Source organism: Elephantulus edwardii, unplaced genomic scaffold, assembly GCF_000299155.1.
Source record: "Elephantulus edwardii isolate Elephantulus edwardi_28Jun2011 unplaced genomic scaffold, EleEdw1.0 scaffold00126, whole genome shotgun sequence".
NCBI classification, from domain to species: domain Eukaryota; kingdom Metazoa; phylum Chordata; class Mammalia; order Macroscelidea; family Macroscelididae; genus Elephantulus; species Elephantulus edwardii.
This window is the reverse complement of record NW_006399876.1, coordinates 8,946,653-8,974,452: the sequence shown is the minus strand read 5'-3', so window position 1 is coordinate 8,974,452 and position 27,800 is coordinate 8,946,653. Positions and strand designations below refer to the sequence as shown.

The window sequence follows — 27,800 nt, the reverse complement described above, 5'->3', positions numbered from 1 at the left end:
CTCCAAGCCCCACAGGATTGCTGAAAAAGAGAGCGCCGGAGGGCTGAGGGAGCAGAGAGGCCAGACGAGATCGGGTTCCTGCCTCCCGTTACCCAGACCCTATCTCCTCAAGGCTGCAGATAACCCCAGCAGGGGTGGAATTACAGGGGCTGGGGATGTGGCCAGCCCTTCAGGCCACCACCACTCCCTCCCAGGAGCCCCACCTCTGCTCTCTGCTTGCCCCAGATTCCCCTTTGTCTTCTGTCTGTTCCCCTCAGTGGACTGGCCTCCGCACCAGGACCTGGCTCAGAGCATAGAAGTTTCAACTCTCAATTTTCCCTCTTCCAGGATGTCTTGCCTGATTCCTTCAGCTCAGAGCCGGAGCTGACTTCTAAGAACACACACCAGACCTCCAGTTTCCTAAGCCTCTGATGTAACGAAGATATGATTCCATTTCATACTCTATCCCATTGAATCCTCACTCTGCTCCTGAAGCAGGTCACATACCCATTTAACAGATGAGGCAAGTGAGGCTTTATGAGATGATGGAAGTTGTCCTAGGTTGCAGAGCTGTTCATGCCAGAGCCAGGATTCAGACTCGATCCAGAGGCCATACCACAGACCCTGCTTATCCTGTCTCGCCCTCCATTCAAATTCTGCACACATCTATACTCTGGGTCACCTGAGATAGACTCCTGCTCTCAGGGCCTGAGATCAACACATCCCTGGACTTCTGGATCCCTAGCTGAAGTCCTTCCCCAGATACCCGTCACCCTGGCCACCCTATCACCAGCCTGACAGTGAGGCTGCGGTGGTTGGCAGCCAGAGATGGGCAGGAGCAAGGAAGTGTGGAGGTGGCTGCAGCTTGTCGCCCTGCTGAGACTCTCCAGGCGCAGGTTAGGCTCTCATCCTGGATGAGAGGCAGAAGTGAGAGGTGGGAGGAGCGCCTGGTTTCTGATCCATCACCTTTCTCCACCCATATGCCTCAGCTCAAGGGCAGCCCAGGCCCTGGCAGCTCCTGTGGAAAGTCAGCTTCAGCTGCCATGCCAGTACACGGGCCTGTTGGGCCCTCTGTCTCCAGGTTCCCATTCAGCCTCATCCCTCACAACACACTCTTCTCCATGGTGGGGAGGGGCCCAGAGCTTTAGGGGCTGTGCACGTGTGTGGAACTAGGATATCTGGGTCCCAGGAGGGGTGAGGTAATTTGAAAACCCTTTGACCATCATCTTGCCTGGTGCCCTGGCTTGGCTGCCTGTTCCTCTTCTTCACTGCCCCCTCCCCATTTAATCCTGGATTACATTTAAGCCCATTTGAGTGGAAAGATGTCCTGGATATGCCTTCACCTCTGCAGGCCCATTACCAGGTTTTCCCCAGACACCTGTAGACAGACTTAATCCTCCTGGAGCCAGGGATGTGCTAGGGTGTGAGGGTCTAACCACGGAGGGCAGCCAAGGGCAGAGCAGAGATAGCCCAACCCTCCCTGCTCTTAGAAGACAGCTGGGGCAAAGGAGGGCCGGCTCTGCCTAGGGGGCAGCCTGGAGGTGGGGGCCTTTGGCCTGCCCAGGACGGGAGGCAGAGGCCCTCTTTCTCCCTTGTCATTCATCCTCCCCAGAGGCCCAGTGCCCAGACTGGAGTTTCTCAAGGGGCAAAGTTGTGGGGAAGGAAGCCCATTCTTCTATTGGGTAAGCTTGTGGGAATCCCCCACTTCTCAGAGGTGCTGAGCTGGCCAGGCAGGAGCTGCAGTGGATGTTGCCTGCTGGGCAAGAGCTTCAACAGAGTCACACAGAGGAGGGACAGGTGCCCGTGCCCCTTTGCCTACTCCTGGGCCTCTCTCCTCCCTGCCATGGCTCGGACAAGCCTGGCCAGCTCAGCACTGGTGTTCCCTGGCCACCAGTTTCTGCCCAGCCGCTTGCAGTGACAGTATCTCATGACCTCAGCCCCTCCTTGGGCCAGCTCTGAACAGCCTTGCCTGCTGGAAAGTTCTCTGTAGGACAGCCAGGCTCAGCCTGCCCCGGTGGTGCCCACCTCGCCCCCTCCCACCCACACTGCCACGGGTCCTGCCCTCCCACCGAACAGACCTGTTTCCTCATGACAGACCTCCAGGTATTTGAAGGCAGTGACCCTGTCTCCTCTGGGTGGGCACAGGGCCAGGATAAACATTCTCGGTCCTGAGAAAGGGTACTGCTCAGTACAGATGCTGAAGGAGACCTGTCTGGTGTGAGGTTTCCCTCTGGTGTCCAGGCAAGAATGGGGTGGGTGGTCAGGCTGCTGCTGGGACCAGTGCCAGAGAAAGGGACCTGGCCTCTGCCCCCTAGGTGTTCTCAGCTACAGTGTCCGTGTCTGCTCCTTGAGGGACAGCGAGGCTCCCCCGGTTACCCCAGGCAGGTCAGGATGCCCAGCCTCATCAGAATTTCAGTGCTAATTTTAGCAAGAGCAATCTACCTCAGGCTGCTGGCCGCTTTTGCAAATTGCTTTCCTTTCTCCAGGGAACTGAGGGAGAAATGGCACAGCTAGCCAGAATCTGGAAAACTGGCCCGGCTGTCCGCCCATCCCAAACTGCCCCTTCTCCCCTCTCCACGGTGACTCCATACGAGATGAGGAGGAGGCTGGTCCTCCTGTCCGGTCGCTGGCCTGGGGACCCCATCCTGACCTGAGGGACAGCATAGCCCAGTAGGGGGAAACTGACCCCTGGAACTAGGGCAGAAAGGGACCGAGGGTTTACAAATTAAAGCCTCCAGGAGATGAGTATCTTGCACCTTCATTTCTTCCTTTTCTTCCCCCAGCCTGTGCAGGGTCCCCAGCCCCCTCTCCCTGCCATCCACCCCCACACATCCCAGCCTCCTGAATTCCCTACATCCTCCTCTCCATCATTGCCCACCCCCACCATTCCCTCGATTCCATCCCCACCCGTCCCAGGGCTCCGGTCACCCAGGGGCACAGGCTAGCGTGGCCCTCTACCCGATTATCTCCAGTTCCCCAGAGGATAGCGCGCCCCTCTCCCAGCGCCCGGGCTCCAGGCCCTGGGACACTCCGCCCACCCCGGTCCTCCAGCCCCGGGGTCCACTGCAGCACTCACGCCGCGCGCGCTCTGCCTCCGCCCGGGCTGCTGCGGTGGTCGCCGCTCCTCGCGCGCCTTGTTCGGCTCCGCGCGGGTCCGAGGGCACCCGGCCCTGCGCGCCCAATGCGGGCCGCTCGCCTGCGCGCCTGGATGGGATCAGGTGGCGGCTGCTGCGCTCCGCTCGGCTCGGCTCGGCCCGCCGCCCGCCCCCCAAGCGCACACCGGAGGCGGGGCGGGGGCGGGGGCTGGAAGCAGGGGAGGGGCGGGGAGGGGAGGGGGGCAGCTTGGCGGCGCAGCGAGTGAATGCCCAGGAACGGGGAGGGGTCGCCGCCCGGGATGCGAGCATCTTCACAGCAACCTCCTCGCAGGGGGTGGACACCAGCGTGGCCGGCCAGCCCTCTTTCCTCACTGTACAGAGGGGAAACTGAGGCCAGGAAGGTGTCTGGATACTCCGGCATTGTTGGGCCCTCCTAGTGGATTAGAGACACAGGTGAGGTTAAGGGCAGCCACGTGGTTCTCTCCCCACCCCCACCCCCCCTTCCCTTTCAGCCTCTAACCAGAAGCTCCAACCCTTTGTCTGGATCCATCCGCCTTCACCAGCCTGGGACCTTTCTTTCCTACCTGCGGCCCACACTCCCAGGGCAGCCCCCTGGGCTCATCCAGTCCACCACGAACTAGAACTCCTTACTGAAGCTTTACCAAACCCCTGCCCTGTCCCCAGGTGCGGGTACCAGAGGATTGAATCCCATCTTAGACAGTCACTGAGTTCCCCCCACCCCCGGCGTGGGGGAGGGGAGGAGGAGGGTCGCCCTGAGCCCACTACCTTGAGCCTCAGCGCTCAGAAGATAGGGTCAAGCTCATCTGCTTAGTCTCCTGAGTTCCTCTGGACCTGAAGACTTACACATCCCAAGGCTCTGTGTGCATTCGAGGAGGGGAGAATAGGGGGTATTCTTGAATTTCCCTTTCCTTATTAATCTTTGGCATTCCTGAGATGTGTAGTCAGCACTCAGATTTTTTTTAAAATTTTTATTATTTTTGTGTGAGTGTACCGTCAAATCAGATCTGACTGGTACAGGAGGAAATTGTCCCTCCTTCCCCGGCAGAGCATCTGGTGGATTCGAACCGTGCGCCTCTGGGATTGTAGTTGCAGGTCCTTGCCACTAGCACTCAGATTTGAAATAGAAAGGTTAGACGAATGAGTTCACACAGAGATGCCACAGGAGAAAGGAGTGCTGATCCACGTCAGAAACATCAGTCATAGAGACCTGATATGACATCAGTGGTCCCCCTTGATGGCATCTGGGTTCTTCATCCTGAACTCTTGCCACCTGGAAGGTGGGCAGCAGTCCCTTCCCAAACCAGGCCCTTTTTTAGAGCCTTTCATTTGTCTTGGTGGCTGGTTTGGGGACCATTTTTTCTTTCAACCTGGGCCTGGTGTGGCTAGGATGCTTAGGCAGCCATCAGCCCTGGAAAAGGAGAAATCTGGCTATCTCTGTTCAGGTCCATACAGGCAATGAGTGGGCACTGAGTGTGGGTCTTTGCCAAGAAGGGAATGGAGACTGAGTCAGGAGAAAGACTTGACAGAGTTGGGACTTTGGGCACATAAACTTCTCAGCCATTACTCTTCTCTCTTGTACAGTGGGTATGGGGGGGGGTCCTCTCTTGCAGCCTTCCAGGACTGTGCCGATGAAATGAGTTCTTGGTCCCTGGACAGTGTGTATCCCCTGCATATTCCTTTCTGACTATGGCAAGGTTGTATCAGAGATCCCTCCCCCAGCAGGCAAGCATACCTTGGGGCCTCCAGCCTCAGGTGACCTGCTGGGGCTCTTGGGTTTCAGGGAGCGGAAAGAATCTTCCGTTATGTCAGGAATGGTTCTGCCTGAGCGGGCTGACAAGCCAGGGGAAAAGGCTCCACTCTTCTTTCTTCTGCAGCCCTTTCTGGGAGTGGCTTCCTCTGGGGAGCAGGGATGGTTTTGATGGAAGAAGATAGAATAAGATTTGGACAGAAGTAACAGAGACTTCACAATGAGGACTAGGATGTGAACGAAAATTCCTGGCTCAGTTCTTGTCCTTTTTTCCTAAACCTCATCTCCCCTGGCTCTGGGACCCATTCTTTCTCTGCTCCCTGCTGTGTTACCATTGGGGGCAGTTGGTGAAATCGACCCGGCTTGAAGATCTGAGTATGTGTTTGTGATGGAGAATTTTGTCTGGTTTACTCCACCCACCAATTCAAAACACAGTCATGCGACTGTTAGGGCTAGCTAGCTTGGGACTGAGGGAGCACAGGGTTAGTAGCGCTAGTATCAGAAGTGGGAGGAGCGAGCGGTGGGAGGTGAGAGACCCACGGAAACTGGGCAGGTAAGGGCCTCTAACTTTGGGTGGTGGAACAGGGTCACCAGCCAGTGGGCTGGAGACGCTGAGGTAGAAAAGGTCGGATTTGGGCTAAGACAGACACCACTCTTCTTGCAGGGAAGTTTATTTATTCTTTTCTACTAATCGTCATTGAGTGCTTTTTGAATGCCAAGTGCATTCAAAAGGAGACAGTAAAAACCAAAACCCAGGTATACCTGTTTACATTCTTGGGGACGGAGGTGAGTTTGGGGCCAAAACTCAAAACCAAATGGAGAGGTCTCAACGTGTTATGGGATTTCCAAGATTAGAAAAGTGGGAGAAGGCTTAGCGGAAGACACGGCATTTGAACCGGCCAGGAAGGTGGGAGAAGGGGCTTTATGTTGCCCTTCCCCCAGGTCGGCAGTTGGAGCTCAGCCCGGGCGGGCTCGCTCCTCTCCCGGCTCCGATCTCCTTTCAGCCCATTCATCCATGTCTGGGCTGGGGGCGGGCGGGCAGACAATCAAACACTGTTTTATCACAGGCATCGGCTCCAGCCTCTCGCTTGGCGCCCGCAACGTGCGGCCACAGGAGGAAAGCATCTCTCGGGACTCCATGGGAGGCCGAGCGTCCCGGTTTCTGACACCGAATGAGGGTGTCGGGCCCGAAGGCTGCTCGTCTGCGCTACGGCTGGCGAGATGCACAGAGCGTCCTCCGGGGCAGGCCAGCGTCGTCCACCGCAACGCCTGACCCCAGGGTTTCCCCGAGCTGGACCGTGCACGGCCCGAGGTTTGGAGCCTCCGCGCCCGTGCTCTACGTACTATAACCCCCAGAAGGCTGCGCCACAGGCCCCGCATCCGCCAGCCAATCAGGTGTCTGAATACGCGGTTTCTGGCCCGGCGGCCGTCCAACCGGCTAGCGGACGTGACGTAACTCACCGGAAGTTCCGGGAAATCGGCGTGGAGGCTGGCCCTGGCGTCCGGGTTGGTCGCGCGCCGTCTTGTCGCTAAGATGGCGACCGAGCATCCCGAGCCTCCCAAAGGGGAATTGCAGCTCCCGCCGCCGCCACCCCCAGGACACTATGGCGCCTGGGCGGCCCAGGAGCTGCAGGCAAAGTTGGCAGAGATCGGAGCTCCGATCCAGGGTGAGGAGCGCGCAAGGCCACGGCGGGGCTGCGTGGGCCCGCGGAGGAGCGGAGCCTGGTTACCCTGGGGACCCGGGGGGGCGGGGGTAGAGGCGAGCCGCCCCGCCGGCGTTACTGACCCGGTGTTTTGGCCGCAGGGAGCCGCGAGGAGTTGGTGGAGCGGCTGCAGTCGTACACCCGTCAGGTGAGTGTCCGCCGCGAGGCGTTCCCCGGAGGCCTCGGGACCTCGCCGGCGGCCTTCATTTAGAGTGACCCTGCGCGACCCTGCACTTACTCCCTGCGCTCGTTGGTTTCTGCCCGTTCCTGTTTCGTTGTCCTGTTTTGTACGTTGACCCGCCTCCGTGTCCGAGTGCAGGGTGCAGGCAGTTAGGTGTTTTGTTGAGTGAAGGAGGGAACGGCGTTTATAGGGACACAGCCTCATGCAGGGGTCTCGAGTTAACCCTTTTCGCCTTTGCAGACTGGCATGGTGCTGAATCGACCGGTTCTGAGAAGGGACGATGGGGACAAAGGTGCTCCCCCTCCCATGTCAGCACAGGTGAGGGCCCCCCGCCCCGATGAAGCCCCTCCTCACACGTGCAGTGTCCTGGGGGGTGTGGTAAGCACTGGGCAGGCAGGGGGCCACCGGGAGGACCTCTGAAAACCTGCTGAGGGTCAGACTCCTGGTTCCTCCTTGGTCCTGGTGTCTGCTCTTCCTCTAACATCTCCATCACATTCAGTCTGTCATTCATCACATTCAGTCTGTCATTCATCACATTCAATCTGTCATTCAAGGCTCTGCCCAAATATGTCAGAGCCTGACTTGATCCTCCACTGACTGGACATAATCACCCCCTTTGTCCTCTCAGGCCTCAGTTTCCCTGTTCAGTAAGACACTTACGGCCAGCTGGTTCCTGTCATTGGCGACCCTGGCCCACTGTTTCCTACTTCCGTTAGCCTTGTCAATGCCCATGTTCCAGTTGGTCCATCAGTGGCCCTGACCTGGGTCCATGGATCCTAATAGATGAATGACAGGTCTCTAGATGGCTTGTAGGGATGTTCTGAAACCCACGGGAGTAGTATGCAAACTCTGTTCATCTGGGGAGAACTCTGTGTTGATTGTTCGTTGCATCAAAGTTAACATTTTTTTCCTTTGGTTGATGTATGGACCATTAAAATCTAAGAATCAAGTGTCACGGTGGTTGTTCGATTTCATGGGGTCCCCATGTGACAGTAGGTCTTCTGGGCTGTAGTCTTGATGGGAGCAGATTGGCAGGGTTTTCTCCTGAGGAGCTGCTCATGGTGGGTTGTGTTTTTTTTTAAATTTTTTATTTTGTTTTATTATTTTGTGTGTGTGTACCGTCAGATCGGATCTGACTGGTACAGGAAGAGATTGTCCCTCCTTCTTCAGCAGAGCATCTGGTGGGTTTGAACCGCATACCTCTGGGATTGCAGTGCATTTTCTTGCCACTAGGCCACCAGAGCTCCCTGCTCATGGTTTTTGAACCGTCATTTTTTCTGTTAGCTGCCAAGTACTTAACTTTTTAGCTGTCCCAGAATTTCTTGTAGGGGGCGGGGCAGGTGGAGAGCCATGCATTGACTTGGTACCAGCACCCGGCAAGTATTTGCAGGATGAATAGGTAAATGCTTCCTAGTTTATGCTCGTATTTTCTCCACAGCTCTCCGGGATTCCCATGCCACCACCACCTATGGGACTCCCCCCTCTGCAGCCTCCCCCACCACCCCCTCCACCTCCACCAGGCCTTGGCCTTGGCTTTCCTATGGCAGCTGGACCTCACCCACCAAACTTGGGGCCCCCGCCTCCCCTCCGCGTGGGAGAACCTGTGGCACTGTCTGAGGAGGAACGGCTGAAGTTGGCTCAGCAGCAAGCAGCATTGCTGATGCAGCAAGAGGAACGGGCCAAGCAGGTAGGTCAGCCTATGGCTTGACTTCCAGAGGGAAGCTGTAGGGGCCGCTGGTCTTGGGGTTGAGGGTTCTGGGAAAGCCTGGGCCATAGGCTATCAGTGTGGCTCCCAGCTGTGTGTGGACCACAGTGTTAGAGAAGCTTGTGTAGTGTGGGTGTTCATAGGAGCTTTTTGTCTTTTTTTAAGCAGGGAGATCATTCACTGAAGGAACATGAACTCTTGGAGCAGCAAAAGCGGGTAATATCTCTCCCCCTAAACTTTGACTTCTCAGGCAAGTCCATAGGCGGTCACTTAGTGTGGCTAAAACAAGACAAGCCACCGACATTTTCCTTGGAAGTTACCTCATTCCTATCTACGTCTGACACCTAGATCATTCCGTGTGGTCCAGGGGTAGCAGCTGTGAGCTGAGGCCAGCTTTTGCAATGGTGGTTATGTTTTTGGAGGGGTCTAGAAAATCTAGACACAACAGGGTTTTAAGGACCACAGGTCTGTACCCTCTGTCCCATTAGAATGTGTGTGGACCCAAGTCTATTTTAGTACAGCGTTAGTTAGGCTCCTTGGAGTGGGGTTTTGACTTTGAATCCTATGTGTAGCATTTAGATTCTCCAGCTTGATGCAGATGTCATTTGTTGGAAATGACAACATGAGCCCAGACCCCAGAGTCCTCAGTGCTGATTCCTATCCAATAGATTACTTAGGGATGTTTAGGGGGAAAATGATATTAAAAGTAATAGAAATAAAATAAGAGCAAATAGAAAGTAGAAGGAAATACCTAGAAAGTATTATTTTGGGGGCCAGATTGTTTAGCCTTGAAGGTAGACACAAATTTAAAACTTAGGGTTTCTTCGTAGCCATTTAATGCTATCTTTTGGGAAAGTAGATTGTCATTGAAAACCCAGAAGGTATTAATTTAGCTAAATATGAAATTTCATGGTAGGAGCAAGAAGTGCCTGCCCGAGGGGGTTTTTTGGGGTTATTTCCAGGGATTTTTCTTTGTGCTGAGAGGGCTCCTTTGTTCAGCTCTGGAGTCTGGAAGTGGGGGTGGAGGGGGCTGTCAGAACTCGAATGGTTCCTGCTTGTCCTCCTCAGGCCTATTATTGGGCTGAACGCAGGCACTTGCCAGGGGCTGCCTGCCAAACCGCGTTTCAAGCTGTGTCTCTGCTTCCACATTCCCGTCTGCAGGCAGCTGTGTTGCTGGAGCAGGAACGGCAGCAAGAGATTGCCAAGATGGGCACCCCGGTCCCTCGGCCCCCACAGGACATGGGCCAGATGGGTGTTCGCACGCCTCTGGGACCTCGAGGTAAGGCCCTGGAAGGGGAAGGGAAGCACCAGGAAGGCGATTAACAAAGAACGTATTCAACGGCTTTAAATGTGTGTAACATACCACATAACCTTAGGGTAAAACATGTTTTTAAAAATGGAATCTACTCGTACAGTCTGCACCTCGACAATCCCAACTGCCCAGTGGTTCTTTACGGCAGCTTTCTAGCCACCCTTTCTCCTGAGGGGTACCCATCACCCTGGCGTTCAGCGGGGAGGTCGTGTTTTCGTGAGCCCTTCATCTCTCACGTTGTTCTTCTTCCTTCTTTCAGTTGCTGCTCCGGTGGGCCCCACTCCCACTGTTTTGCCTATGGGGGCACCTGTTCCCCGACCTCGTGGCCCCCCACCACCCCCTGGTGATGAGAACAGAGAGGTGAGACTGGTAGTTTCTTCTCCAGGGACAGAAGGGGCTAGTTCTGGACTTCTAGAGGATTCTGAGAGAACATTGGGTATAACCGGTGGAGATGGAGTGGGAGCCATGCTCATGCTCATGGAAGTATATCCAGGGTGAGGCAGGTAGTGGGGTCTAGGAGTGGGGTGGGTTCTGGCGTTCACTCGGGGGAGGCTGAACCAAGCTCCTTTGGTGTTGTCCATGATTTAAAAATGACATCACCTGGCCAGCAGCCTTCCTCAAACGAGAGGGGCTGCAGGTCAGGAATAGAGGACTGCTCCGTGCCACTCCTCTTGGACTGGATTGTCTCTGGCAGATCGATGACCCTTCTGTGGGCCCCAAGATACCTCAGGCCTTGGAGAAGATCCTGCAGTTGAAGGAGAGCCGGCAGGAAGAGATGAACTCGCAGCAGGGTGAGTGGGTCGCCGAGGCCGCGGACACAGGAGGCCAGACCGTGGCTGTCCTTCCTTTGCCCGGAGGGCTTCAGGCAGATGGGGACCATGTGCCTGAGGTCGCAGACAGACCTGCAAGAGGAGGCCAGCCTGCGATCCAATTCCTTCCCAGAAAGAGTGGCCAGGGAGTGTCCCCAGAAGGCACTCTGATTTCTGCTTTCTCTCACAGAGGAAGAGGAAATGGAAACAGACACTCGCTCATCGCTGGGCCAGTCAGCTTCAGAGACTGAGGAGGACACAGTGTCCATATCAAAGAAGGAGGTACGTACACAGTGGCTCTGGGTCTGGAGGGACCCTTGAGGTGAGCACGGCGTTGAAATACCTGTATGGTAAGCGCTCAGCAAGCGGTAGCTGCTGTTTTGTGCCGGTTCTTGTCCTGAGCTGCTTACATTTTTTCGTTTAAATGGTATAAGTCCCTTTGAGATCGGGGTGCTGTTATTGTCTCAGTTTTATGAATAAGTAGCTGAGCTTCTTAGAGGTGCCGTTTCCTCAGAGGAACAGCTGGAGGCTGAAGGCACATTGGAGTCCGACTCCATGACTCTTTTCTGCTTGATTGATTTCACCACTGGCAAAAGGCTGTGTGTGGGGCCGTTTGGGGTCGCTGGTGCAGTGGTCTGGGCTGGGGGTAGGCACAGGGCTTGGTTAGTTCCTGACTTGGCTGGTTTTCCTGCACTTGATAGAAAAATCGGAAACGTCGGAACCGGAAGAAGAAGAAGAAGCCCCAGCGGGTGCGGGGGGCATCCTCAGAGAGTTCTGGGGACCGAGAGAAAGACACGACCCGGTCACGTAGCTCAGACTCCCCAGCTGCTGATGTTGAAATTGAGTATGTGACGGAAGAACCCGAAATTTACGAGCCCAACTTCATCTTCTTCAAGAGGATTTTTGAGGCTTTCAAGGTACAAGGAGCAGCACGGGCTGAAGGCTGGCCTTGCTGGGGAGGGGATGACAAGGGTGGACTGGGCCAAGGTTAGGGAACTTGGGGAGGATACTCGGGGCCTGGGTCTCATTCTGCTGCCCCCTCCTTAGCTCACTGACGATGTGAAGAAGGAGAAGGAGAAGGAACCCGAAAAACTTGACAAGATGGAGAATTCTGCAGTCCCCAAGAAGAAGGGCTTCGAGGAGGAGCACAAGGACAGTGACGACGACAGCAGTGATGACGAACAGGTGAGGCCGCCCCCTGCAGCCCCCACCTCCAGTGACCAACAGGCGAGGCCGCCCCCTGCAGCCCCCACCACTGTGGGACCAGGTGGCTGGGCCTCACCTGAGAAAGGGCCCTGGGAAAGTGCTCGGGCAGTCTGATTCGCCTATGGGAGTCCTTACAAAGGAAGGTGGTTTGTTTTTAGGAAAAGAAACCAGAAGCCCCCAAACTGTCCAAGAAGAAGTTGCGCCGAATGAATCGCTTCACGGTGGCTGAGCTGAAGCAGGTGAGAGTGAGAGGGGAGCTGGCGGGCCAGAGTCTGGTTATGGTCCCTGGGAGGGGCCTAAAGCCACGGAGAGCTTGGCTTGATGAGGAGGCGTGCCTAATGAGTCCAGCTTGGGGTTCTACAGGCACACTTTTGGCTGTTTTTCAGCTGGTGGCTCGCCCCGATGTTGTGGAGATGCACGATGTGACGGCCCAGGACCCCAAACTCTTGGTGCATCTCAAGGCCACACGGAACTCAGTGCCAGTTCCACGGCACTGGTGCTTCAAGCGCAAGTACCTGCAGGGCAAACGGGGCATCGAGAAGCCCCCCTTCGAGCTCCCAGACTTCATCAAGCGCACGGGCATCCAGGAGATGAGGGAGGCCCTGCAGGAGAAGGTGAGGCGGGGGCTCCCAGCTGCCCTGTGGGTCCAGGTCTCCAGAAAATGCTGTCAGTTGCCTGTACTTTCTGTTCAGCTTAGTTCAGCACCAGACACACGTGGCAGGGGTGCAGGGCAGAGCAGGGCTGCCTTCCCTCCTTGAGAGGCTGGCCTCAGGCCTGTGCCCGGCACTTCTCTCGGGTCCCACCCTGAGCCTGTGGGCTTGGTTGTGTGGCTCCATGTCCTTTGTCTCCTCCCTCCACCTGCATTTTGCAGGCCTGCTTTGCTCTTTACTGGTCACTCTTCTCCTTACAGGCTGTGCTGTGTCTGTTTCTTTGCCCAGATGGTGGATCTCTGTGAGTCATAATTGTCTCAGTGGCAGTGAACGTGGGTGTGACAGTCATTCTTAGCATCCCTGGTGGCCCTGTATAGAGGATTGCTAACCGAAAGATTGGTGCATTGAATCCAGGGAGACGGACAGTCTTCTCCCATAAAGACTTGTTAAGTGCATCGAGTCGTACACGACTCACAGTGACCCTATGAATGAAACACCTGAACACTTGTATAACTTTCATTGTTTCTCCAAGTTCATACGGTTTCCAGAAGCAAGCTATTTCAGAAGTGGATGCCACTCCTGTTTACAAGTTTGTTTTAACCGAGGAGCGCCACCAAACACTGTCCACCATGAGTAACCATTATCTCATTTGACACATCAGTGTCATAGTGTAAGGACTTAGGGCCTCAGAAATCCAGTGAAAGCTGAGTGGGAATTCACTTATTTTTCTTTTTATTATTAATTTTAATGAAAGTTTACAGAGACTTTGGATTTCCATTCATTCACGGTTGTACTTTTCTCCCTGCCCAACCTCCCCCCCAAGAATTCATTTCTTTTTCTCAAGTCAGCCTAGGATTCCTGGTAGCACAGTGGATAAAGCATTGGAGCTAATTGAAAGTTTAGTCCCATCCCCATGCAGACCTGCCGCTCTTGCTTCTGTAAGGATTCACAGCCCTGGACACCTGTGGCCTACTCAGCGTCTCTGCAGTTGCTGTTAACCAGAATTGACTAAATGTCATCCTGTCCCTGTGTGGTGTAGATGGTTGATGTGCATGGCTGCTAACTGAAAAATTAGTAGTGTCAAGTGCCTTAGAAGAAAGTCCTGGCAGGCTCCTGCTGAGAAATTATTTTTGAGAGCCTCGATGGCAGAGCGCAGCTGTTTCCTGACTGTAAAGCAAGTCCACTCAGGGCGCATGGTGGGAAGTGTACGTGGTGCACCTTGTGGTTAGATTTTCATAGTGGTTGCATACTTTCATAGTTTTAAACGTCTTAAATGGACAACACTTGTGGGAAACACAGAAATGCCAACGGTGTCTAAGTGTGCACAGTGCAAACTGCTGGCCCAGCCTTGGTCTAGACGCCCTGTTCTCTTCAGAGCAACGCGTGCTCCCAGTGTCTCGGGTGGGTGGCAATATGAGCTATCCATTGGGAAGGTGTGAGCAGAAAGGATTCTGAGGAATTTCAGACTGAGAGAGATGAAATTTCCCTTCATCTCTTTAGAAGACTCCCAAGAGTTTAATTTGCTGAATATGTTTTTGTGGTTTTTTTTTTTTGAAAACTTTTCATCATTATTTGTTTGGGTGAAAGAGAGCAAATTTCTTTTCCTTTCATACAAATGTTTGTAGTCCCTGCCTTGTGCTAGTACCCTTTCACTTCCTCCCTTTGCTTCCTGTTTTCCCTTTATTCTTTGTAACAGCACTCCTCCCCATTCCTCCCTGTGTTTTTCATTTCCATTTGTCCTCCTTTCCTACCCATTCCTGTGTTTTGACCTTTATCCCTGGGTGAATGATGCCCTTTTGCTCTTGCATGGTTGATTTTTCTAAGAGGAGAATGTTTGGTGTTACTGGTCACCTGGCAGGTTTGTTTATTGTTTGGCTGGAAGTTAAGTCATGAGGGTGCTTTAAATGCCAGGCGTGCAGGGTGACTAAGGGCCATAGCCTCAGGGTGCTGAATACCTCTTGTGAAACACCTTCTGTCATTTTCCACAGGAGGAACAGAAGACCATGAAGTCAAAGATGCGAGAGAAAGTCAGGCCTAAGATGGGCAAGATCGACATTGACTATCAGAAGCTGCACGACGCCTTCTTCAAGTGGCAGACCAAGCCGAAGCTGACCATCCACGGGGACCTGTACTATGAGGTTTGGAAGTGTGGAAGAAAGGGCTGGGCCATGGTCATGGCTTTCGGACTCTTGGTCAGAGGACTTCTGAAGCAGGCACATTAGGCCTGCCTCTCATGCTCTGAGGGGTTGGGGTTTGACATCTGAACATGCAGTGGTTTGTGGATCATGTCCAGAGCGATAGTTGTTCACCATGGATTGTTTTGAGGGGGGATCAAGTTCCTGGGGCTTTCAGGAAACATTTAATGTTGAGGCTGGAGAGACATGTTTAGGTTTCCCACTGAGCCTTGAAATACTGTCCTCAGGATGGGATTTTCTAAGGTAGAAGGGGCCTGAGGATCACCCTGCCGCAGGCCCTCATTTTGCAGGTGAGAGTGCAGTTCCTGGGATCTGGCAGTTTTCATAGTGAGTGTCGGTGCTGAAAGTGGCCGGCTCACCCCTTTTCTGCTGTGTGATCCCTCCCCTCATCTGGACAGGGAGAGGAGCAGCAGCAGGTGGAGTGGGAACCTGGCAGCCCTCAGTCGGGTCTGTAGCTGATGTGGGTGGATAGGACTGCTCATCTGTGTTCTTGTGTCCTGTTGTCATCGGGCCGCTGGCGGGTGTCTGGCGTCCACAATGCAGCCTCCTGTGCTTATTCCTCAGGGGAAGGAGTTTGAGACGCGGCTGAAGGAGAAAAAGCCAGGAGATCTGTCTGACGAGCTGAGGATCTCCTTGGGGATGCCAGTAGGACCAGTGAGTGCCAGCTCACTGGGGAAGGGAGGGCAGCGCAAAGGGGGATGTGGGGCGGAAGGAGACGCTGGGATGGGACGGGGCTGATGGGATCTCTTCTTCCCTCTGCAGAATGCCCACAAGGTCCCTCCCCCGTGGTTGATTGCCATGCAGCGATACGGACCACCGCCGTCGTACCCCAACCTGAAAATCCCAGGGCTGAACTCGCCCATCCCTGAGGTGAGCACAGTCCTGCCTGTTTCCCAGGAGCCTCTGCTTTCCACCAGAGGGGATTTCTTCTCCTCCTTCCCATTTGACCATGTTAAGACTCATTGTTTTTAAAAAATATGTGCAACATGCAGAAATGATGTACCTGTGTGTATACCATGGGTGTCTCCTGGCATTTCTAGAAGTGAATTTGGGACTCTTTAGTTCATCTGTGTTAACAGCTTCATAATACAGTTTTGTCTTTTTTCTTTCTGTTGCTTTTTTCCCGTTTCCTCTTTATGTGTAAATCCAACAGAATTACTTTTGTCCGTGTTGTTGTACACACCCATCCCGATTACCCCAGTCACTGAATCAATCCACCTCATAGAGGGTCTTCCCCTCCTGTGCTGTCCCTCCACCCTTCCAAGCATGATGTCCCTCTCCAAGGACCTGTCTCTCCTTACAACATGTCCAAAGTATGTCAGATAAAGCCCCAGAATCCTTGCCTCCAAGGAGTAGCCTGGTTTAACCCTCTCCAGGATGAATCTGTTTGTTTTCTTGGCAGTCCATGATACATTCAATACTCTTCTCCAGCACCACCGCTCAAAGGCATCAATTCTCCCTAGTCATTGTCCAACTCTCTGATGCATAACAAGTGATTGCAAAGACCATGGCCTGTATCAGGCACACCTTAGTCTCCAGAGAGACACCGTTGCTCTTGAGTATTTTGGAGAGGTCCCTAACAGCAGACTTGCCCATTGCAATATGTTTTTTGATTTCCTGGCTGCTGGTGCCAAGAGTGTTGACCGTTGAGCCGAGCAAACTGAAGCTGTGAACAATCTCAATCTCTTTGCCATCCATCTTGATGCTACCAATTGGTCCAGTGGTGAGAATCTTTGTCTTCTTGACATTGAGCCTCAGTCCATACTGAAGGCTGCAGTCCTTGACCTTCTGTAGCACGTGCATGAGGTCTTCCTCAGTTTCAGCAAACAGGGTTGTGTCATTTGCATAATGCAGATTGTTAATAGATCTTCCACCAATCCTGATGCCACACTTCTCCTCATAGAGCCCAGCCTCCCGGATAATCTGCTCTGCATACAGGTTGAAAAGATACGGAGATAGGACACATCCCTGGCGTACACCCTTCCCAATTTTGAACCATGCAGTGTTACCCTGCTCTGTTCTGACGACTGACTGCCTCTTGGTCCAAGTATAGGTTTCGCATTAGCATGATTAAATGTTCTGGGATTCCCATTCTTCTCAGAGTCAGCCACAGTTTGTTATGATCCACACAGTCAAATGCCTTTGCATAATCAATGAAACACAGATAGACATTATTCTGGTATTCCCTGCTTTTAGCTAAGATCCATCTAATGTCAGCTACAATATCCCTAGTACCACAACCCCTTCTAAACCCAAGCCGTGATCAAGAAGTTATGTATCAAATTTAGTAGTTCCCTAATAAGTAGAATATTTTGAAGTGCAACATCAAGAAAACAAAGATTTTCACTCCTGAGCCTATTGGTAGCATCATGATAGATGGTGAAGAGATTGAGATTGTTAACAGCTTCATTTTGCTTGACTCCACAATCAACACCCTTCGTACCTGTAGCCGGGAAATAAAAAGACAAATTGCATTGGGAAAGTCTGCTTTAAGGGACATCTCCAGAATACTAAAGAGCAATGATGTCAGTCGGGAGACTAAGGTGTGCCTGACCCAGGCCAGGTCTTCACAATTACCAGCTTCAGAAAGCTGGACAGTGATTAGGATGATAGAAGGAGAATCGATGCCTTTGAGCCGTGGTGCTGGAGAAGAGTGTTGAATATACCATGGACTGCTAGGAGAACAAACAGGTTTGTCCTGGAGAGGGGAAAGCCAATCTACTCGTTGGAGGCAAGGATTCTAAAGCTTCATCTGACATACTCTGGGCATGTTACAGTGAGGGACCAGTCCTTGGAGAGGGACATCATGCTTGGGAGTGTGGAGGGACAGTGCAGGAGAGGAAGACCCTAGATGAGATGAATTCTGTTAGTGACTGGGATAATGGGGTAGGTATGTCAGAGATAATAAAGTTGGCTCGAGATAGAGCAGGTTTCAGAGCATAGATTTCAGTACATAGAGTTGCTGTGAGTAGCAGGCAACTTGATGGCACATAACCACAACAGTAAGAAAATAAACAGTTTGGAAACTTTTTGTTTCGGTTAATTGATAATTAGGGTCGCTATGAGGCGCAAGCGACTCGACGGCACATAACAACAACAAACAACTTGAATAGTTCAATGTGAAAACTTTTCAGATGTTCTTAACTGAAACCGTAAGGTTATGTTAGGTCTGCTTATTTCACAGTTTGTGTCATCTTAGTTTCACATGAAGGTGTCCTGGTGGTCTAGTGGTTAAGTATTCAACTGCTGAGTCAGAAGGTGGTGCTTCGAACCCACCAGCTGCTCTGGCAGAAAGCTGTGTCTGTCTTCTCGCTAAGGATTTTCACCCTTCGAAGCCCTGGGGACAGCTCTGCTCTGTCTAGAGTCCTGAGGTGGCGTCAACTCCATGGCAACGAGTTAGATTTCTTTTTAGAGTCAACAGAAACCACAGCCTGTAGAACATGGGCATGGCGTTTGAGGATAGGGACATCGTACAGTTTGGAAAAACGTGTATGTTTGCAAAAAATTTCGCTTATAAATATGCTGCTAACACAAATAAGCAGAGAGAGGTGGACATATTGCAAGATTGCCATTAAACTTACAATTTTTAACATAAAATACAAAAATGTTCAAATTATCTTGAATATAAAAACCCTGAAACTGCACAAGAATCTTCAAACTCAAATGAAAATTGTTGTTTCTTAAGAGGATTAGAGTGTAGCAGTTGGCTTTGTAGAGATGAGAAGTCAGAGTTCGAGTCACGCTTTTTAGAAAACTTGTTGTAGGCAGCACAGACTCTTTTAAGGAGATGAGGTTGTTAGCACACTGTGCTGCCTGTCTTTCTGTCCTTTTGCCCTTGATTTTGTTGCTTATTAGTTATGCTTTGAGAATGCTTTATAGCATTTAGCTCTACTTTTCCATTATAATACCTAGAGTACCCCGGCATTAGTTCTGGACCTTGCAGTGTGAATTTCCTTTGGGGCTTCAATGTGTCTTTTTACAATGTGATCATTTACATGGGAAACTTGATTCCTAGCACAATTTCAACACAAACTTTTCAGCAACATTATTAAACATCAGTGCGTCAGCCTGCTCTTTATTTGCGTGCTGGTTGTTCAGCTTCCAGTCATCCAGTTTTCCGTCCCCTCACTTTCTTCATTTTTGCTTTAGCGTATTGTCCCTTTGGTTCAGCGTTTCTTTGCAGCGGCACTGACCCGTGCGTCCTCTCTTGCAGAGCTGCTCCTTTGGGTATCACGCTGGCGGCTGGGGCAAGCCCCCGGTGGATGAGACGGGGAAGCCACTGTATGGGGATGTGTTTGGAACCAATGCAGCTGAATTCCAGGTATGGGCCTCGTGCCGGTGAGCTTGCTCTCACTGGCCTTGAAGGTTCGAGGTAGTTGGTTTGTAGCTGCGTCATCAGGATGCTGGGTGGGCTCAGTTTCAAAATCTGCAAATGGGCAGAGCGTTTCCTGAGATGGGATACAAGCTCTTGATTAGAATCCACGCTCCCTGTCGGTAGAGATCATTGCTCGTTTACTGTTAGGCCTTTAGTTGGTGGCAGTGTGTGGCACTTCATAGCTACTTAGTAAACGTTTGTTGACTGAATGAATGAACTTGTTCAGACCAAGACTGAAGAAGAAGAGATTGATCGGACTCCTTGGGGAGAACTGGAACCATCTGATGAAGAGTCTTCAGAAGAAGAGGAAGAGGAGGAGAGTGATGAAGACAAGCCAGATGAGACAGGCTTTATTACTCCTGCAGACAGGTAGGGAAGCAGAGAGCCTGTTCCCAAAGGGATGTGTTTAGTTTCGGGCGCCACCTCTTTACTCCAGAGCATGTTCCTCTTTTCACAGTGGCCTCATCACTCCTGGAGGGTTCTCGTCGGTGCCAGCAGGCATGGAGACTCCTGAACTCATCGAGCTGAGGAAGAAGAAGATAGAAGAGGCTATGGACGGGTGAGGGGCGCCCAAGTGGGGGCTTGGGGAGGCTGTGGCTTCCCTTCGCCTCTGTTCATGGCTCAATTTCTCTCATTTAACATACTTTCCCCTTTTAAATGACTATTGAACACCGACTGTGTCAGCCACTGCTGGGCAGTGAGGACTCAGCAGAGAAAAAGGCAGATGACAGATGAGTAACCAGAGAACAGAGTAATTGTAGATATGGCAAGGATGGTGGAGCAGAGAAGCCAGGTAACTGGGTGCAGAGGGATTTGGAAGGGAGACTGCCTCGCTGAAGAGGTGATAGTGAGCAGAGACCTGAGTGTTGAGACAGAGCCAGCCGCATAATAATCTGGGGCAGGAGGACCGTACGTGCCAGGGCAGACCCAGAGGCAGGCTTTCCCAGATGGGCATCTTGAACCTCTGTTGCTGTGAATTTTAGAATTAAGTCCCTTGGGAGATCGACCTCTTTAACGTTATAAAATGGTGTTTTCTAAGGACCTTTTTATTCTTTGTTCCCTTATTTATATTTTTAAATTTTCTTTTGTTCATTGATGATTTAGTTTTATCTCCTTGAACTGGCCTACTATGTCGTTTTGAAGTTTTCTCTTTCTCCGGGAAGAAGGGATACGTGCTTGTTGATTGTTATTTTACTGCATTTTGTGAAAGTGTCCACAGCAGGTTGGGATCTCGCGTGACAGTTTGTGCACAGATTGATCAAAGACATTAGAGCATTTCCCACGTTGTATCTTTTTAATTGCATTCGGGTGGTTCCCTACCACCCCAGCTCTGGTTTCCCAGCCCTGTATCTTCTCATTTTTGCTTTTAATTAAATGTTGGCTTTTTTGGGTTCATACAGATACTATTTTAGTAGTGCACCTATCTAGTGAGTAATCACCTTTATATTTTGTGTAACTGCTTTTATGCTAAAAGTCAGCTCAGGAGATAGTTTTGGCTTAACAGTTTAAGTAGCATCAATTTCTGGGAGTCCTCTGCCTGCAGGGAGTCCTCTGGCTGCAGGTAGTCCAGTTAGGTTCACCTCTTAAGAATTTAGATTTTGTTCTTCATTTTAAAGGAACATCTTTTTAAATCAAGATTGTGAGTGATAAAAGCCAGACCTTTAATCAAGATTGTCAGGGCTGACAGCCCTACAGGCACTTGTAGTTCTTCAGGTCTCAGAGACTGGAATGCAGCCTGGAGCAGGCCAGAGGCCTCTAGACCAGATTCTCTGTGGTTTATTTACTTTCTTCATCTTTTGCTCTGGATAAGAGAGTCCAATAGTTGGCTCCTGTTATGTGCCGTCAAGTTGCTTGTGATTCGTGTTACCCTGTGTGTAACAGCTCTGAAGCCTTCTCTGTCCTGAGCCAGTCTCACTGACTCCGATACACCTACACCCTCATTGCCCTACTTACTGTAGCAACCCATCTCATCCAGAATCTTCCTCTCCTGCACTGTCCCTCCAACCTTCTTAGCATGATGTCCTTCTCCAGGGATTGATCTCTCCTGGCCACATGACCAAAATATGAGAAAGCTTCAAAATCCTAGCCTCCAAAGAGAAACTTGGTTTCACCCTCTTCCAGACAGACCTATTTGTTTCTTGGCATTCCATGGTATGTTCAAGACTCTTCTCCAGCACCACAACTCAAAGGCATCAGTTCTTCTGTCATCTTTAGTCGTTATTCACCTTTCTGATTCATAGCAAGTAATCTCTAGACTGACATCGTTGCTTCTTAGTACTTTGAAAAGGTTCCTGACAACGGATTTGCTTTATGCATTTGCCTTTTGATTCCCTGACTGCTGGTACCCAAAGTGTTGATTGTGGAGCCGAGCAAGCTGAAATTGACAACCTCAATCTCTTCTCCATTCATCATGGTGGTATCAGTTGGCCAAATCGTGAGACTCTGCTTTCTTGATGTTGACCATCAATCCATATTGAAGACTACAGTCCTTGACCTTTTGCAGCAAGTGCTTCAGGTTCTCACTTTCAGCAAGTGAGGTTGTGTCATCTGCATAATGTAGGTTGTTGATAAGTCTTCCTCCAGTCCTGGTACTACATTCCTCCTCATAAAGGTCAGCCTCCTGAATGATCTTTTCTGCATATAGATTGAAAAGGTATGGAGACAAGACACGTCCCTGACGCAGTTTACAGCTTTAGCACAGTCTACATTCAAGTGATCAATTCTGGATGGCACACAAACTACATTTACAGTGGTCACTTCCACATCTCATCTCCTGACTTTTGTGCTGTTCCTATACGTTTTGCTTTCAACGAATTCTAAAGCCTAAAGTGTGGCCGTGGTTCATTTATATGGTTCATCATCTTTTTAGAGAGATAAATGTAACAGGACTCATGTAATAGTTTGTGGTGATGTATGTACCATGTGTATGTACCATTGAGTCAAAACCGACCCATAGCAGACCTTCCAGTAGGATTTCAGGGGCTGTAAATCACAGAAGAGATTGTTAGCGGAGCAGCTGGTGGATTTGAACTGCCTGCTTTTGGGTTGGCAGTGCAACTCCTTGCCATTAGAGCTCCCTTTATTTTATGTAGTATACAAATATTTTTAAAACTTGCCTTTTGCTTCTCAAAGAATTAGAGGATTCCAGGCTGACATTGTTTTGCTGAGTACTGGAGAGATGACTTTCTGACGAGAAATCTGTTGTCCTCCCTTTCATTGTCCCCCTGCCATCTTTTCTCTGACTGTTTGGGATTTTCCTGTGGCACAAGGTTTCGAGGTGGTTGTGGCATGCCCTGGCCATGTTTTCTTCATGAGTCTCTTGCTTGAATTTGCTGAGCATGCTTGTAATTTTTATTCATTTAGGAGAGTTTTGGACTAAATTTTCTCAAGTGTCTTTTTTGTTGGTTCACTCTTTATCTCCCTTGGGAATTCCAATTATACTTTAATTAGGGTTCTCTTTTTAAAATTAATTTTTTTATTGTGATGTCATTGAAAGTTTACAGTGCCAGTTGGCTCAACAATTCAATGATTGATACATTTTGTGACATTACTTATCATTGCCACATTGTAACAGTGCTCTTCCTGGTTCCTCCCTGTGTATACTGTTTCTGTTCATTTTTTTCGTAGCCCTTTCAGCCTCTTGCCTTTGTCAGCAAGCAAATGCTGCCCCTTTGATTTTGTGTGGTTGATTGTCCTAAGGAATGTTGAGTTACTCTGTATGCTTCCAGTTCCAGTCCTGGAGGTTCCGCCAGTTTCTATCGGATCAGTAAACCTGGTCTTATGAGTATGAGTTTTGTTCCACATCTTTCTTCTACTCAGTCAGAAAACCAGGAATCCTAACTCGCTGCCATCAAGTTGACATCGACTCCTGGTGACCGTCCACTGGGTTTCTGAGGTGTCTTTATGGGGGGAGTGCTGGCCTTTCCTGTCACGTGCTGTACACTGGGGCTCCTGAGGGACCTGCTGTTGGGATTCGTTTCTGAGCAGTCGTTAGACACTGTCTAGTTTTCTGGTTAAAGGAGAACTCGTAAAGTTCTCCTGTGGCAGTTTTTAAATTTAAATTTTCTTTCTGTTGTTTGTTTTAGAAAATTTTATTGTTATGTCTTCAAGTGCTTTCTCATCTGGGATTGTAGTGTTTATTTCTAGAAGTTTGATTTGTGTCTCTTACTTTTTGAACATATGGCCTATAGTTAGAATAACTGTGTTAATGTGTTTGCTGACTCTTAACATCTGTATCAGCTCTGACTTGGTTTTGGTTATTCTCATTATAGGTAGTATTTTCCTGTTTCTTTGCAAGCCCTGTAATTACTTTTTTAAAAAAATTCAGTCATTGTTGCATAATTTCTTCGCTCCCCCTCTCGCTCCCCTCAGTCCACTTTGCAGTGTGCCTCTTATTTCAGATTGTTGTCATATATACAATGCCTAATCACATATTCCTTTCAGACCATTCTTCATTATCTGTCCACACTTTCCCTGTTCTCTCCCCAGTCCCTCATGTCAGACCTGTTTTATAACAGTGGTGTTGTGCAGGCCTGATAGTTCTTGATGAGATGCCAGGCGTTATGAAATTTGCCTTGTTGGGGTCCAAGGTATTTCTGTATTCCTGTGAGTCGTCAGCTTAGTGCAGGGGCGCAGTTTAGGTACTTGGGAACAGTTTGATCCTTTTTAAGTCTTGCTTTTAAGGGTCATTAGGCAGGACTGGAACAGTGCTCAGTCTTCCCCCCACTGAGCCACAAGACCCTTCTGTGTACTCTTCCCGGTGCCCTGTGAATCATGGGGGTTTTCAGTCTGCCTGGTGGGAATAGGCACCAGTCCCAGGCCTGAGTGAGTGCCAAGCAGTTAGTGCTAATCCTTTTGGGTGGTTTTTTCCCAGACCTTGGTAGTTTCCCCAGATCCATCTGCTGATCAGCACTCACCTCAGTACTTGAGAAGCATCCTCCGCTGGTCTCCATGCTCGCTCTCTGCTGCATCCTGTCTGCTACGCCATCCTATAAACTCGAGATGCCGTGGTTTTCCAGCTTCACCGTCTCAGCTCATGGAGTCCCTGGGCTCAGCATTGGTTCTCCCTTGTTTTACAGCCAGCATTTCAGTGCAGTGAGCTGGAGCAGTTGAAGGGTTCACCTTAGTCATTGCTTGTCCCTCAGGGGTTACTGTCCATTGGTGCCACTGACCAGTGTCATGAAAACCAAGCTGTGTCGTCATGTATTTGGGTCATTTCAGGTGGGTGGTGGTAGTAAATCTGATCCTAGTTTCTTGTCCGGAAATGGAAGTTTCGAGACTTCATATATTGAAGGAACAAGGAGGAGGTTGCTGTGCCCAGAGCAGAGTGAAGGAAAGCTGGTCTTGATGTTGTCATTAGGTGCTGTCCAGATGCCTCGTGGCCACCCTGTGAACAGCATATCTGAACCAGGCCTGTCCTGCACATCCTCGGATTTCACTCGTGCCCCTCATCTTAGTCACTGTGTCACTTGATTTTCTTAAGGGCTGCCTTCTTTTGCCGACCCTCTGCTTTTCCAAGCATGTGCTTTTCCATGGACAGGCCCCTTCTGGCAACATGCACAAACTACGTGAGATGACATTTACCCTCTACCTCTAAGGAGCACTTGGTTGCATTTCCTACGTGACAGGTTTGTTTGATCCTTTTGGTAGTCGATAGGAGAATCACTCCTCTTTGCCAGCACCACTCTGTGCTGCTTTGGTCTTCCTTATTCATTGTCCAATTTTCAGATGCCTAGGAAGAGAATGAAAATACCATGGCTTGAATCAAGTGCCTTATTCCTTAAGCTGACATCCTTTCTCATTAGAACTTTGGAGAGGTCCTTGACAGTTATGGTGATTTTCCTAGTACAGCAAGTCTGTTTCTTGACTGCGACTATCCTGAATGTTGATTGTAGATCCAAGTAAAATAAAATTATTGACAACTTCAGTCTTTTCTCCGTCTATCGTGATACTGTGGTGTGGATTTTTGTTTTCTTGATGCTGAGCTGTAACCCATTTTGAAGGCAGGTCTTTGATCTTCTGCTGTAAGTGCTACAGGTCCTCCTCGTGTTCTGCAAACATCATCATCTGTATAGCACAGGTTGTTGATAAATCTTCCTGCAATTCTGATGCCACATTCTTCATAGAGTCCAGCTTCTCAGATGATTTGCTCAGCATACAGATTGAATAGATATGGAGAAAGGATACATCACTGACACACTCCTGATTTTAACCCATGCAGTGTTCTCTTCTGTTGAAAGAGCTGCTGCTTGGTCTTTGTATAGGTCATGATAATACGTTTAAGTTTTATTCAAGCAGTAGTCAGAAGCCTCAGAAGGCCTTCCTCAAAGGAATGACAGGATCTGAGTGATGTTTTTAGGTGTTCACTCTGGCAGCTGCTGTGTGGAGAGTTGCTTATGCCCTTACTGGGCGAGAGATGGAAAGGAGACAGGTCTGAGGGGATGGGATGGTGGTCGATTGCCTCTTATATTTCCACTCTGATGCCAAGCAGACTGGCTCCCGTGTCTTTACATGACCTGCAAGTTGTGTTCTGTGAATTGGAATTCAGGCACAGCTTTGGAGCAGGAACTGCTGTAGCCTGCTCTCTTGCTGGGAAGATTTTAGCCTCTCTGACCTTTAGCCCTTCTTCACATGTGGATTCCTCCTGGTCTCTGGTCCCCTAGGCATAATTAAGGGACCTCTTAGCTCTGTGTACCCTGTCCAGGTTGTATCCCTGGAATTAGTGCTCTTGACTCAGTTATTTCCTCCATGAACTGCAGAGGCTGTTTGGGGGCACAGTTCTGGACATCTCAGAATCTTTCCAAGGAAATGAGTGGAGGTGCTGCAGTGTCTCTTGCTACCTTCCCCTTCCTTTCTGGGCTTGACTGCATTGTCTTTTGCAGAAGTGAGACACCTCAGCTGTTCACTGTGCTGCCAGAGAAGAGAACGGCCACTGTTGGAGGAGCCATGATGGGATCCACCCACATCTATGACATGTCTAACGTGAGACCCGGGCCATGCAGCTTGATGACTGGGAAAGAGGGTGGGGTTAGGCCTTCTTTCATCTTTTGGAGGTGACAAGGTCCTGATCTCTTTTCAAGGTTATGAGCCGGAAGGGCCCAGCTCCAGAGCTGCAAGGTGTAGAAGTGGCCTTGGCACCTGAAGAGTTGGAGTTGGACCCCATGGCCATGACCCAGAAGTACGAGGAGCATGTGCGGGAGCAGCAGGCACAAGTGGAGAAGGAAGACTTCAGCGACATGGTGGCTGAGCACGCAGCCAAGCAGAAGGTGGGTGCTCTCACCCCAGGAACTGGGCTGGGGGAGCGAGGGCCCAAGTTCTGCTTTTTCCTGTGGTGCGGCGCCCTCTAGTGGCGAGCGGGGGCTTAGTGCCTTTCATCCTGAGCTTCCTCCCTGCTGGAGCCCTTGGAGGTCTGAGTGGGCCTGTTAAGGACGGTGAAGGCTCTGGCTCAGGGTAGGGAAGGAACCCCTTCAGGTGTGAGGGAATGGTGGGGACCAGAGTCCCATTTCAGGACTTTACTACAGGTCTGTGTGGCTGTCACGTTGTCCACTCTATGAAAATGGTGGTGAGGAAATGTATTTAGAGTTGTTTAACCCATCACAACCCAATTCTTTTTCTCTCCCATAGCAAAAGAAGCGGAAAGCTCAGCCCCAGGACAGCCGAGGGGGCAGCAAGAAGTACAAGGAGTTCAAGTTTTAGGTCCATCTCACACACCAGCTCTGCTTCAGGCCCTCAGCCTCCGCGGCTGGGCTCACATGGGGTCTCCGAGCCAGCTCCTGCCATTTCCAGTGGCCCATTATTTCATGTTCTTACTTTAGAGTTGTTTTGTAAATAAAGCTGTTTCCCAAGGAAAGAGATGAATATGTAACACTCCTGGTCCCTGTCTCCTTTAGTCTTATGCAAAAAGATGAAAAAAATAGCCTGGTTTTGTAAGCAAAGGGGCTGACCAGGGGCGTGTGTCTGGATCAAGCAAGGAGACCAAAGCCACAGGAACCAAAGGCCCTGGAGGAACCACCTCTCGGTCTAGGTTGACCTTACTTCTTTGTCCTTGGGGAGTAAAAATAGCCAGCTTAGCGCCCTGGCTGGGCTGGGGAAGTGCAGTGGGCTTGGGAAGTAGGCCAGGTCAGGCCTTCTACCCGACCTTGTGGGGACCAGCTGGACTTTGTTCTGAGAGACCACAGCTCTTTGTCCTGAGTCCATCTGAATTTCTGGATGGTCTCAAACTTAATGCCAGTCTTTTGAATGTCAAGGGGGATGGTGGGGGTCTTTCTTGCTTTCTCCAGGTTCTAGTCTCCTGGTTCAGAAGATGTCTTAGACAGGCTGGACTGGGCTGCTGCATGTGCTGTAAGGAGAGAAGTCAGGGGCTGCTGTTGTACCTTTTGAGGGTTGGGGGCTTTAAGACCGGCATCCTTGGGAGATGTTTGAATTTTAATAAACGATGCAGGACTAAAAACATTCCTAGTGGAGGAAATTGAGGGTGGGAATGGGGGTAGTTTGAGGGGACTGCTGACTCTGTAATGGTGTGTGTTGGGGAGGGAGAAAAGGGTGGGTTTGGCACCAGATGAGTGAGGGCTTCATGGTTCACCGTGTGAGGGCCACTTGAGCTCTAGACCCCTGCACTTTTTGGCGAGAGGCCACCCCCAAGGTGGCGCTGGCCGTGGGTCCCCTCCCCTGCTGGTCAAGGCTCTGGGCGCAGTGATACTGGGAAGTGAGTTCTGTCCTTGCAGCGCGCTCCACAGCCCCGAGGCGCGCACCCGCGGCAACCCCCTCCCGGCCGGGGCCGCGCCCCGGAAAAGCGGAGTTTCCGCTGGCCCGGCTGCGCCGCC

General features: G+C 50.8%; 1 protein-coding gene across 1 annotated transcript; it reads left to right on the top strand.

Annotated features, from left to right (window-relative positions):
* Positions 1-6,376: 6,376 nt before the first annotated feature.
* On the top strand, positions 6,377-26,673 carry SF3B2 (splicing factor 3b, subunit 2, 145kDa). The gene is made up of 22 exons (XM_006893305.1): positions 6,377-6,509; positions 6,647-6,693; positions 6,967-7,044; positions 8,165-8,413; positions 8,597-8,647; positions 9,593-9,710; positions 10,003-10,103; positions 10,438-10,534; positions 10,743-10,834; positions 11,254-11,469; positions 11,600-11,737; positions 11,917-11,997; positions 12,145-12,372; positions 14,397-14,546; positions 15,168-15,257; positions 15,366-15,473; positions 18,817-18,924; positions 19,205-19,347; positions 19,436-19,537; positions 25,860-25,959; positions 26,058-26,243; positions 26,602-26,673. The coding sequence occupies exons 1-22, from the start codon at positions 6,377-6,379 to the stop codon at positions 26,671-26,673; spliced, it is 2,688 nt and encodes an 895-aa protein (XP_006893367.1).
* Positions 26,674-27,800: the final 1,127 nt, after the last annotated feature.

Bases quoted from the DNA above. Each gene is read 5' to 3' on its own strand.
- SF3B2 (XM_006893305.1), top strand. From the start codon at position 6,377: ATGGCGACCGAGCATCCCGAGCCTCCCAAAGGGGAATTGCAGCTCCCG. The intron at 6,510-6,646 runs GTGAGGAGCGCG...TTTTGGCCGCAG, and splicing joins GATCGGAGCTCCGATCCAGG to GGAGCCGCGAGGAGTTGGTG. The intron at 7,045-8,164 runs GTGAGGGCCCCC...TTTTCTCCACAG, and splicing joins CCCCTCCCATGTCAGCACAG to CTCTCCGGGATTCCCATGCC.